The sequence below is a fragment of the Microtus pennsylvanicus genome, chromosome 4 (genome assembly GCF_037038515.1).
Source record: "Microtus pennsylvanicus isolate mMicPen1 chromosome 4, mMicPen1.hap1, whole genome shotgun sequence".
In the NCBI taxonomy this organism is placed as follows: Eukaryota; Metazoa; Chordata; class Mammalia; order Rodentia; family Cricetidae; genus Microtus; species Microtus pennsylvanicus.
Genome location: NC_134582.1, coordinates 85,390,796 through 85,403,829, shown reverse-complemented (window position 1 = coordinate 85,403,829; position 13,034 = coordinate 85,390,796). Strand labels below are relative to the sequence as shown.

The 13,034-nt window shown below is 46.4% G+C and overlaps 1 protein-coding gene and 1 non-coding gene across 2 annotated transcripts; both read right to left on the bottom strand.

The window, feature by feature from the left end:
- Window positions 1–6,009: 6,009 nt before the first annotated feature.
- On the bottom strand, window positions 6,010–8,334 carry Nhlrc1 (NHL repeat containing E3 ubiquitin protein ligase 1). Its single transcript, XM_075969738.1, has one exon. It carries the CDS (start codon window positions 8,263–8,265, stop codon window positions 7,078–7,080), a length of 1,188 nt encoding a protein of 395 aa, XP_075825853.1. The 5' UTR covers window positions 8,266–8,334; the 3' UTR covers window positions 6,010–7,077.
- Window positions 6,389–6,510, bottom strand: LOC142849128 (small nucleolar RNA SNORA26). Its single transcript, XR_012910529.1, has one exon. It is a non-coding gene; the product is annotated as a small nucleolar RNA SNORA26 (small nucleolar RNA).
- Window positions 8,335–13,034: the final 4,700 nt, after the last annotated feature.

Below are 13,034 nucleotides of genomic sequence, written 5' to 3'. Positions count from 1 at the left end.
TTAGCTGCATTTTCCAACACTACAGTAAACACGTGTTGCTTCTATTGTTGGGGGGAGGGGCAGATAGCCATCAAGGGAATGGCAGGGCAATGGCTAATCTTGATTGTGAGTGGAATCACCTAGAAGATATACATCTGGTGTGCCTGTGAGGATTAACTGAGGGGGAAGACCAACTCTCAGAGTGGGCAGCACTTTCCAGCAAGTGGCCCAGATAGAAAAGGAAAGGCAGAGATGCCTGCCTTCTCTCCCTCCTTCCTGAGGGCATTTACCCTTCTGCCGCTGCTGGGGCTGCCATCCTCTGCTGCCTTCAGACTGAGGCAGACTGGATGCCAAGAGCTCTCCAGGAATCCTCTAGGTCTTCAGTAACTGGGACTGTCAAGGCTTCGTGGACTGAGGAAACAGCTATCATTTCTCTGCTTCTAGGGCGTGCAGACAGCCTACTCAAATCCTACGGGGGAAGCCATTCTACAAATCTCCTCTTATGATGCATACACTTCCTGTTATTTCCACTTCTCTTAGGTGACAAGAGAATGAACTAGGAGAGGACCTTGAAGACTCCAAATTTGGAAAGAGCAGCGTCTTCTTGGCCCACCATTTGGCACTTCCCTGTTGAAGTTGCTCCCAGCATTGAGTTGGTCCTACGCAACAGTCTGGTCAGAAAGCTACAGAACGTTGGCAATTCTGAAAGCAAGCTCATTTCATTTTTTTTTTAAGTGACAGTAGTTGATTTAAAGAAATTCACTGAACTTGATTCCCACATGAAACCTTCTCCCCGAAACCCTGTTGGAGACCTTCCAGCTCAGAAACAAGTCCCTTCATATTTGGTGACTGCTCTCTAGCTGGTCAAAGAAGGACCATTGCATAGATCATGCAACACTCAGAAGTGAACAGTCCATCTTTGTTGTGGGCCTAGGCTCTGAGTCCTGCCAAGAGTGGCACTCCTTCTCCCCCCAAACATCACTGGGGTGCCACAGGGGCAAATAGTGGGCACAGTGGAAACGATACCATGAAGGGATATTTAGGTTCTGTGTTAGTAGGGTAGACAAGGGATATCCAACTTTGGCTGAACAAGGAAATCACCTTGGTGGACAAGGTGTGTTTAGAAAAAAAATCATTCTCTGGGTTAGAGAGATGGATCAGTGGCTATGAGTACTGGCTGCTCTTCCAGAAGACCTGGGTCCAATTTCCAGTACCCATAAAGCAGCTCACAACCATCTGTACCTCCAGTCCCAGTGCCCTCTTGTGGCCTCCATGGGCACTGCACACATGAGATACACAGATATACATGCAGATAAAACATTCACACACATAAAATAAATTTAAATAAAAAACACTTATTCTCCCAAATAAAAAATAACAGGGTTCAACTATGTCATCTTGACCAGGCCACTCAATTTCTGTGAACCACAGTTTCTCCATCTAAAAGACTAGAAAAATCTGGCTGCTTCAAGAGATATTGTAAAGAGCAAATAAATGGATTGTTTTCTAAAGTCAGGCAAACATCGAGACAAGCTAGTCACACTGGGCTCTCTCATGGGCTTCTTGCAGGCGCAGGCTCTTTTCTGTCACAAGATGAGCACAGACTACATCTGATGACCATGGAATAGAATTGACACAGTAGGGACTGAGTCTTATGCTTCTGGGCCCATAAAGGCTTATGTAGACAGCAACCAAAGAGAATGGCCTCAAGGTTAGGGCCAAACAGGTCATTCTGAAAAACAGTAGCGTTTTCAGACCACTGTGTGTTCAAATGTGGATGTTTTTTTTTTTTTTTTTTTTTTTTTTTTTTTGGTTTTTCGAGACAGGGTTTCTCTGTGGCTTTGGAGCCTGTCCTGGAACTAGCTCTTGTAGACCAGGCTGGTCTCGAACTCACAGAGATCTGCCTGCCTCTGCCTCCCCAGTGCTGGGATTAAAGGCGTGCGCCACCACCGCCCGGCAAATGTGGATGTTTTTGAGAAACAAATAGTATGAGATCCTAGTGGATACTATGAAACAATGAAAGGTCACTCAGGGAAAGTACAAAGATAAAGAACAGGTGTGTGCGTGTGTGTTCTCAGTCATTGACTGTCAAATCCTCTCCCACTAGACAGGGCAAAGTGGAGCCTATTCCTGGTTAATTCTTCTCTTAACTTTGCAACCTCAGCCAGTTTTCTGTTTCTGTAGGCCTCAGTTGGAGCTGGAGTACACTGTAGTAGAAAACACAATTTCTTTCCTTTCCTAAAACTAAGTGGCTTAAGGCACAACTTGTAAATGATTTTAGATTTTTCCTATACCTGCTTTTATGTTATCATTTGTCAAACCAATAACCTCTCATCGGGAGATTACCAGAAGGAGATTTCAGTAAAGCAGGGACTGGTCAGCTATGGTAGCAAACCTTTTCCACAGCTTGGAGTCAGCAAGTGCGTCATTCCTGAGGAAGGCAGAAGCCACTTTATGCACCGTTATTAACCAAAATTAACCTGGAAGTGACTTCAGTAATGCTTCAAGCATGGTCAGGCCCATGGCCCGTGAGCATTGAATTCAATCGGCCTCCAGAGCGGCTTGAAATCACTTTCTGACATGGAAGAGTTATAACCAGGGCTACTACCTCTGGTTGCCTGAGCTTTGACCAAAGATGTCTCAGGCCACTCCAGGCCTTCAGTATCCTGGTTCTTGAGCGAAGATAGAAAACATATCAACTGTAAACACAAAGTTCTTCGCACTCAGCCAAAACCAGCTACCAGAAAGCTACCACAGGGCCTTTGCTTCTCTGAGTCACTGAGCAAAGCCGCCACAGGCCACCTCTCTTTATTTTTTTATTTTTTATTTTTTGGTTTTTTCGAGACAGGGTTTCTCTGTGGTTTTGGAGCCTGTCCTGGAACTAGCTCTTGTAGACCAGGCCGGTCTCGAACTCACAGAGATCTGCCTGCCTCTGCCTCCCAAGTGCTGGGATTAAAGGCGTGCGCCACCGCCTGGCTGCCACCTCTCTTTAAAACCATGCTCCAAGGTTCCCACCTGCCTACACAACTTCACTTTTCATTAGTGAGTGGAAACAGAATCTGGAAGTTTTCTTTGGGGGAAAAAATACACACTAATTCAAAAATATATCTGAATGCCTACAGTGATACCACTTTGAACAGCATAAATGTCGTTTATGAGGAATTACATTCTGGTCAAAAATGGATAGAAAACAAAGTCTGTCCATTCTTCATCACTTTAAATACATTTCAGCCTTGCTTAAGTGTTGTATGTTTTAGTTTGTTTGAGACTAGGTCTTACTTTGGAGTCCAAGCTAGATTAGAACTTGAGATTCTCTTGCCTCAGCCTCCCAAACGCTAAGATTAAAGGTGTGTGTCACCACAATCTTCTTAAAATGCAGCATTGCCAAGTTGAGGAAAACCTCCTGATATTCAAAAAAATGTAATTTGGTTTTCCAGGTCACAATGACAGTGTGTTGCTAGCATTTATAGTTACCTTTGCCAAAGCAGGAAGATCAATGTGTCTTATTGTATAACTTAACTGTTTAGACCCTTGGCACAGGAATTCTCACTTGTGCCCTGATTTCAGGAACACCAGGACTGTATCCATGGGAGAGTTCTACTCCCTTCAGATTTAGTTTATTTCTGGCACCCAAACTTGGAGGTTTAAGTCCAATTTTCTGCAAACAGGTCAGCAAAATAAAACTTTTGAGCTGGGTATGGGAATCCTGACACTTGGGAAGTGTGGTGGTTTGAATGTCATTGGGCTCCTGTGAGCTCATGGGGAGTGGCATCATTAGGAGGTGTGGCTTTGGTGGAGTAGGTGTGGCCTTGAAGGAGGAAGTGTGTCACTGTGGAGGTGGGCTTTGAGGTCTCATATATGTGTAAGCCTAATGTCTCAGTTTACTTCCTGTTGCCTGTGGATCAAGATGTAGGACTCTCAGCTCCTTCTCCAGCACCATGTCTGCCTGCACACCACCATGTCCCACCATGTTGGTAATGGACTGGACCTCTGAAAATGTAAGCCACCTAATTAAACATTTTCCTTCCATCATGTGAGACCTAGGGATCCAACTCAGCTAGTTAGGTTTGGTGACAAGCGCCTTCACTGGCTGAGCCATCTTCCTGGCCAGCCAGTGCATGGAGTGAGTCTTTCTCGTTGGACTTTCTTTGAACTACCAGCCCCCAAATAATGACACAGGTGCTTCTTATTAATTATGAATGTTTGGCCTTAGCTTAGGCTTGTTCCCAACTAGCTCTTATAACCTAAACTAACCCATTTACATTAATCTGCATTCTGCCACATGGCTCATTACCTCTCATCTATACCATAGGTCCCACTTGCTCTGCATCTTGCTTACTTAATTCAGTGCACCTCAGATTCTTCCTGAGTTCCCTTCTCTCCCCCCTAGAAGTCCCACCTATTTAATCCTGCCTAGCTATTGGCCATTCAGCACTTTATTAAACCAACCTGCTTTAGGCAGATGCATCTTCACAGTGTACAAAAAAGATTATCCCACAACGAATGCATCCTCATGCAAGTACTCACAACCACCCTGGATATGCTCCTTTAAAGATACAGCCTAAAGAGCGTAGGCTAAAAAATGTGACTGATAATTTTTCTTTAAAAAAAAAATCTTTTGAATTGGGTCAATGAACACTAATGTCATCGAAATGCCGTGGTTCGGAAGGAAAACATTATAAGACCAATCCACAGTTGCCCTCCTCGCCAGTGAACTCATATTTCCCTCTAGAAGTTTTGCTGTCATACCGTCAAAATAGCTGTGAAGTCCCTCGTCCACCGGCCGAGAATTTATTTAGTCTTGTTTGTTTGAGGCAGGATCTGACGATGTGGCCCAAGCTGGCCTCAGAAAACTAAGTGCTAGGATTATCGATCGGTATGTGCCACCATATCCAGCTGAAGGACAAGTGATGGGGAGAAATCAACCACTGGAGTTCCCACTAGAGGACCGACGGTGCTGTGGGATACCCAAGATGCTACTGTCGGTGCTATGTGATGGGAACAGGGAAAGCAGCAGTGGGGGCGGGGATGGGAGAGGAGGATGGTTGGGAGTAAAGGTGCTTGCCACCAAGGCCAATGACCTGAGTTCAATCCCCAGGTCCCAGAAGATGGCAGAAAGGAACAGACTCACTCAAGCTGTCATGCTGATCTGCATGCACACCCACACACTGAGTAAATAAGTGTAATAACTTTTAAATAAAAGCAACATGAATTTTTATGGACTGGCATAGGAGCTAGGCTTTCATTTTGGGCTCCTAATGTCAGCTTTCATGTCTTTTGGAAGATATCTCACTCATACCTTCGGGGCGACCTTCAGTGGATACAATATCTCTCTTAAAACTCTTTGTAGGGCTGGAGAGATGGCTCAGTGGTTAAGAGCACTGCCTGCTCTTCCAAAGGTCCTGAGTTCAATTCCCAGCAACCACATGGTGGCTCACAACCATCTGTAATGAGGTCTGGTGTCCTCTTCTAGCCTGTAGACATACACACAGACAGAATATTGTATACATAATAAATAAATAAATATTAAAAAAAACTCTTTGTAATTCAGTGGGTAGAGGGACTTGCTTAGCAGGTAGAGGCCCTGGGTTCTATCTACCTCCCCAGGCCTTTCAGTGCAAGCCTGTCATCCGGCATTTGGGAGGTGGACACAGGAGGATCCGAAGTTGAAGGTCATCCTTTGCTACAGAGCAAGTCCAAGGCCAGTCTAGGACATACAAGACCTTGTCTCAGAAGCAAACAGCCTCTTTGGCTAAAAGAATACCGTTTTTGCTGACAAGGTATCCATTACTATCTAAAGCAAACAGTCACCTTTTGAGAGCAGCCCCCAGAAAACATTTCCCTGCTGCTTCAGAGCTTTAAGTTATTCCGTATCATTTCAACTCGAAGATTTTTGCACTTGCTTAAAAAAAAATAATAAAGTATACAAAGGATCAGCACTTCACCCAAATTTCCTCCTACTCCTTTCCTTAATTGCAGCATTAAGGAGCCCTTGCATGGGCTAAGGTCATGCTTCAGTGCTCAAAAAAGGACGAGGCAACTGTTTATTGAGCAGACAGCGTCAGAACCACATTTTAAAGCGCACAGAGAAAACTCCCATCACAAAGGACTTTAGGCGGCAGAGAGGACCACATAGCAAACGAAACCATTCCTGCCATGAACGTGCTGGGAGGGCATCTCCTAATTAACAGAAGAGTCTCAGCTGTCCATGCCACTAGCGGGCAGTGGCTCTGGAGGCTTTGCTCAAACATCACTCAGGGATGTACCCAGTGCCTGTGGAGGAGGAAACACTGGCACCTATCTAAAAAGGACAGAATGTCATGTAGCCCAGGCTAGCCTCAAACTCGGTGGCTGTCGATGGCATCGAATTCCACATCTTCTCAAGCTGGGATTACTGGCACACACTACCAACTAGACTCCAGACAGGATCCATAGAGGAGGCGCACAGTCTCCTCCCAGGGTTTTATGGAGAGCAACTAGACTACATTTGCCTTATAAGCAAGACTTCAACTGTGTTTCTTATTCAAGTCTTGGGATCAGTAATAATCTGTCTACTCTGCCATTGGGGAAGCTCCCAGATAAAGGTGACTGACACCCAAACACAATCCTTTTCCTCCTGAAAATTCCATGGAGACCCCTTTCTTTTGGTTCTTGGTGCACTTAACCAGTTAGCTATGTGTAGGGGGAACATACATAGGACATACATTTTTTTAACATCTGGCATCATATTTAAGAGCAAGGGGTTTGCAGTCAGAATGAGTTCAGTTGTGACTGTCCCAGTACAAACGACTCGAGGACATCAAACGAAATTCTCTGTATCTGCCTTCTCATCTCTGAAATGGGACTAATAACAAAAATCACATCTCTTCGTGTTAAGGAGCCCACGAGCTAAGACTTGCTCATTTCTTAACAGGGGGTACAGACGTTCACTAAATGACAAATTTAATTATTAGTCTTCAATAACTGTCTCACACCCAGCACTTCGGCCAGGCAGGTCCCATTATTCCTGCCAGGATGGACAAGGGACAGTGACTCATGCAGGGTACAATTCACGCCTAAGGACACCAGGACTTCTAACTCCAGGACCACGGGTCCCCATCACCCTCCATTACCCTCGAGCACTTTAAAGACTTTTACAGAGTGGGAAGCCGAATCCAGCACAAGAAGAGAATTCTCCTTGGTGAAGGTCAGTGCCACAGGACGAGAAAGTTCGTGTGTGATCATGGGCTTCAGGGCCGGAAACGCCTCAGGTCTCCCCAAGCATATGATGGCTGGTCCGGAGGTATCTGCGACAATCACATTTCCCTGGGGATCGAAGGTCACAGCTGAGACAGTTATTTTAGAGGGAAAGAGGAGGTTCAGTCCGAAGCTATCCACCTGGCCAATCAGCTGCATAGTGGCGCTGAACACCTTCACCCGTGTATTGTTGCCTGATGTCCCCAAGGCCCAGGGGTGCTCTATGACTGCGATGGCCCCGGTGAGCCAAGACACAGCCACCCCACGGGGACTGCAGAGTTGAGCTTGCAATCTCTCAGTCCTCCGAAGGACCCCTTCAGGGAAGTCCACTTCCAGCAGGTGCAAGGTCCCTGCCTCTGTGTCAGTCATCAGGACCTGGTTCTGAGGGGTGATCTCCACACCCCAAGGCAGGGAAAACTGCTTTCCCACAACCAGCTTGATCTGGCCGAAGAAATCAAATACTTTGAGGGAGCGGTCGCCAGCGTCGGTGACAACCACGTGGCAGTCGTTGGTGACAGCGACGTCCTGTGGGTACTTCACGTCATGTGCTGCGTCCCCCTTCTCTCCAAACTGGTGTGCACCTCCTCCTCCGGAGTCAAAGATCTTGACCCTCCTCTTACCATCGTGCACGACCACGACCCGTCCGGTCTTGGGACACAGTGCAAGCCCCGTGGGGTTCACCAGGGTCCCCCACCCGCCAAAGGCGTGGTGACAGGTGAGCACCCTGGGCCCGCAGGGAGCGGCATTGAGGGCAGCCGGGGACGCGCGAGGCGTGGAGCCCAGGAGCTCCAAAAGGTGCAACACCGGCAGGCAGTCGCTGGTGTCACAGGCTCTGCAGGCCCGCCGGCAGAAGGGGCATTCGAAGGCCAGCGATCGCGGGTGCGCAAGGGCGGCCACGCAGGCCAGGCAGACCACGTGGCCACAAGGCAGGTTGCGTGGGCGCCGCTGCTGCCGGTGGCCGAACCTCTCGAAACACACCTTGCACTCCAGCAAGCTGACCTCCGCCTCGCGCACCAGCTCGGGCCGCACCCCCGCCTCCTCCTCCCCCATCGCTCCTGTCGCACCGCGGCCCCCGTGCAGCCCTCGGTCACGGTCACAGTCACGGTCACGGTCACGGGGCGGGGCATCCGCTCTGACGTGGGGCTACGCGAGCTGGCCGGGTGTGTTCTGCTGCCCCCTGGCGGGCACACGCCGCAGTCGTTCGCATGCGCCGTGCGGAGACCTGGGATCATCGCGTACCGGGTGAGAGATCCCGGCTTTAGAGTTGAGCCACACCTCGGGAGAACGAGTGGGTGGCTCGCTGTTAGCCTGTAAGTGGCAAAGCCAGCACCCACCAGAACCTAGTCTCCCGATGCTTACGGCATGCAGAGCTGCCAGTCAGCGGCGCTGGGTGCTGGGTACCAGGGCTGGGCAGGAGTAAGATAGGGCTTCTAGCTTAGGTTTATTATGATTTGACTGAGGAGAGAGATACGAAAGAAGGTAACTTCAAGGGGGTGAGGCAGGTGCACCTACATACTTTTTTTGCTGTGTTTTATCACACTTGTGAGAAGGTAGATATACCTAACACTTGCAGCCCTGGGTATGGTAGCTAAAATCCCAGCACTCAGGAGGCAGAAACTAACGGTTAGCTAGGCCATCCTAGGACACACAGAGTGCCTCAACCTTCTCACCCCGCCAAACAACAACAAACAAAAGAATACGTGTAAAATGGGTTTGTGTGGAAGGAATATTTAAAAGATGTTAGTTGTCTCGCATGGTGGGCTATATCGTGAGCTCCAGGCCCGCGAGAGCGACATACTGAGAACCTGTCTCAAGGAAACAAACAAGCAACAACAAAACTTCTAGTTACTTGCGATTACTAGAGAATTCACTACATGCCTGCCTTCTTTTCAGTGACTGCATGCATTGTTTCAGTCAGACCTCATGGACAATTGGAATGACCTGGACAAAGACTGGCCAGACTAGGATGGGAAGCCAGGCAGTTTGACTCCAGGGCCTCTCGCTATCTCGCGCTGATCATCAAATACGGTTCTACATGACAAAGGCTTAACCGTCCAGGGTGAGGGGTGGGCTGCAGGGAGCTGTGAGGGGGATTATAATGTACAGGGAAGTTTGAGCCAGTGATTCATTCACGCTGCCTTCCAGTCTCACATAAGCCTAAAACTAGAGGCCCTGAAGAGATGGCTCTGTGGTAAAGAGCGCTTGCTGCCCTTCTAGAGGACGAGTTCAGTTCCCAGCACCCACACTGATAGTTCACAACCACCGGTAACTCCAGCTCCAGGGAATCCAGTGTCCCCCTCTGGTCTCCATGTATTTGCACGCATGTGACATACATTCACACAAACATACACACATGCGTATAAATAATGATAAGAAATATTTAAAAATTGGAAACTTGAAAGTAAGGATGACCTACATATCTTGGAATAATCTTAAAGTTATGGTCACTGTAATCTTCAGGAATCCATTATGACGTTCAGGTCTCTCATACTTAGGAGTTTATTATCCCTGCCTGTTTACAAGTCATGATCATGATTGTTTACACTCTTGTTCCATAGACTTCCAAGAAAATGGAGGCCTCAATCTTGTCTAACACTCCTGGAGAGAGATTCTACAGAAGGCAAAGAAAAACATTTTATCAAGTGTTCCCTGAGCATGAGACCAGAATATGACTTCAGAGCACATTTCTGTTCTAAATAAGAAACCAACTAAAAGCATATCTCATACAAATTTCTCTTCATACTCATTTTTAAGATTTATTTGTCTCTGTATGCATATATATATGTGTGTGTGTGTCTGTCTGTCTGAGAACCCCTGGAGTCCAGAAGAAAGTGTTCGGTGTCTGGGAGCTGGAATTATAGGCGTTTGTGAGCCACTTGCTGCGTGGATGGTGGGATCCAAATGCAGGGTCCCAGGACTGAGCAACAAGTGTGTTTAACTACTGAGCAACCTCTCCAGCCCCTCAGAAGTAACACAAATACTTATTTTACTTTAGGTGCACAGGTGCTCTCTCTACACTATGTATCTGTACTGCGTGCATGCCTGCTGCCCTGGGACGTCAGAAGAGGCTATCAAGACTCCTGGAACTGGAATTACGACGCTGTGAGCCACATGATGAGCCCTGGGAGTCGAACTTAGGTCTCTGCGAGAGCCACAGGTACTCCTCACTGTTGAGCCATCTCTCCAGCTCCTCAGAAATAATTTTTAAATTGAGAAATACATTCAGGAAGGAAAACCTGGGCTATTTTTAGAGCCAGTCTTGTCCAACAGAAATATAGTGAAACCCATGTTTTAAAATAATTTTTTCGTTTTACACTCACGGTACACCCAATTCAGATAAGCTAACACGCTCCTGGTGGCTTCCACATGGAGCCTGACAAGTGCAGACCTGGCCTTGCTATGAGATGCTGTCTTTGAAAGTATTTCCCAGACAGACCTCACTGAACCCGTGCTTGTGTCCAACTCGACCCCAACTCATTACGGCCTGTGGCCAAGCTATGTCCCCCAGAGATAACCAACAACTTGCCTCCTACGCCTACCTGTTCGGCATTCTCAATCCTTTGCTGCCCCTGTGAGGCCACTGACGGTACTGCACCATCAGCACGTTAGCCCCAGGTTTTGCTGCCTAAGAAGCACAACCTACTCCCAGGGGTTCGTTATCAAGCCCCTAACAATGAGTTTGAGTTTTGTTGCGGTTTGTTTGAGACAGGGTCTCACGTAGCTCCTGCTGTGTTCACACTGGTTATGGAGTTGAGGCGGACCGAGCTCATGATCCTCCTGCCTCTTTGATTGTCAGTTAAGATTTTCTCAATTATGCCCCCAGTGAGGACAAATTTTACATAAAAGACTGACTACATAAAGCGATCTCATTTGTACCATTTAAGACTCTGGGTTGGAGTTACGGAAATGAACTCGGCTACTGCGTGAGCGGAGGAAACTTTCTTCCTTAGGTTGGGCAGCCGGGCTTCTGGAAGGCAAAATCGGGGACCGGGACACTGGCAGCCCCTCTACTGTCTGTGTCTCCACTTCTCAGCTCTGTGGTAGCCATGGGAACTCGAGAGATCCTGGCTGTACCTATTAGTTTTGTCCTCTGAGCAGCTAACTTGTCTTTCCAGATTGTGGGAGCCTAGGCAGTTTGGATGCTCACCTTACTAGACCTGGATGGAGGTGGGTGGTCCTTGGTCTTCCCACAGAGCAGGGAACCCTGATTGCTCTTTGGGCTGAAGAGGGAGGGGAACTTGATTGGGGGAGGGGGAGGGAAATGGGAGGTGGTGGCGGGGAAGAGACAGAAATCTTTAATAAATAAATAAATAAATCTCTAAAGAGAATTGGATTGGCCCAGCTCAGTGGTCCAATATTGTTTGTTCAACTGGCTACAAAGGTGAGGTCATGTGCTCATAGCTTCTAGAAGTTCACTCCATAGACCGAGGCAGGTTTCAGAGAAGCAAGTCTGATCAGGATATTTGAATAGATTAATGACAAAAGATATCCAAGGACAGCACCCCCAATGTTGTCATAGAGGGTGTGAGGTCAACATTGAGAAGTTTACACAAAGTTTAATATTTAAAATATATTTTTGAGTCCTGACCCAGCTACAGAAGAAGCAAGACATGACTGCCTCGCCGAAAAAGATGAGGGAAAGAAGGCTTAAGGAAATTAAATGCCAAAAGGCCAGACCAAACTGAAGCCATTTCTCTTGAGCCTTGTGGGAGTGAAGAAATGACAGATCAAATGTGAACAGTTGTCAAATTCAGGAGCATAAAAATCTGAATGTTCCAGAAAAATCAGCAGTAGTGAAACTCTACTCCCCTAATGATAGTTTTGGAGAGCCCTGGGAACTCAATAAAACCTCAGTGATTGACAAAAATAAAATAAAATATATTTTTCTGTGCTGAGTAGTTTGCCTGCATGTATATATTGCACCACGTGCATGCTTGGTGCCCACCAGAGCAGGAAGAGAGTGCTGTCTCCACAGAGGTAGTAATAGGCAGTAGTGACTGCCATGTGCATGCTGGGAGCCAAACCCCTGTCCTCTGCAAGAGTGCCAAGTGCTCTTAGCCATAAGCCTTCGCTCCAGCCCCAGGTTTAAATTTTAAAAGATAATCTCCATGGAGAATATATACAATATTAATATTAATGGTGTTCCCAATAACAACCATCACCTTAGGACTCGCACAAATATTCCCACAGATACACAGTAATCTATTTTCTAAAATACACATTACTGTATTAACACGAGTTAGAAATATAAACCACTTATGAGTTAGGAGGCATGGATATACAGAGTGATGTGTAAGTTAGCAAAATGTGATTGTTGATAAAAACTGACAAATTCTGAACCTAAACTTGCACAATAAATAGCCTTGTGCCACCCATCTAAGTAAGACTAAATTAAAAGAAAAAAAAATTGCCAAACTCACAATTTTTTTTTAAGGTTTTATTCTTACAATTTGGAGAAAATACTTTTCCCATATAGGTTGGTTTAAAATTGTTCTTTGTTGTTTCTTGATTCTGTTATATATAAAATTATTCAAGGGGGGAAATATGTGAAGCTGGGATCCCAGGACCTACGTAGATTAGGATTTATAGTAAAGTACAATTTTTAATAAAACAATTTAGACTACCCCAAATCCTACTAAGATCTTACGTTTCCTCGGTGACTCCAGTTTTCATACATAATATATATTTTTATTTGTTGTTTAAAGTTACAGGCATTAGATTTTTGATTTTTCATTATAGAAGTAATACATGCTGACTATAAAAAAGACACACGGTATTTAATGTGCGACTTCGCTTAAAAAGCCACGAGCAAAGATCTG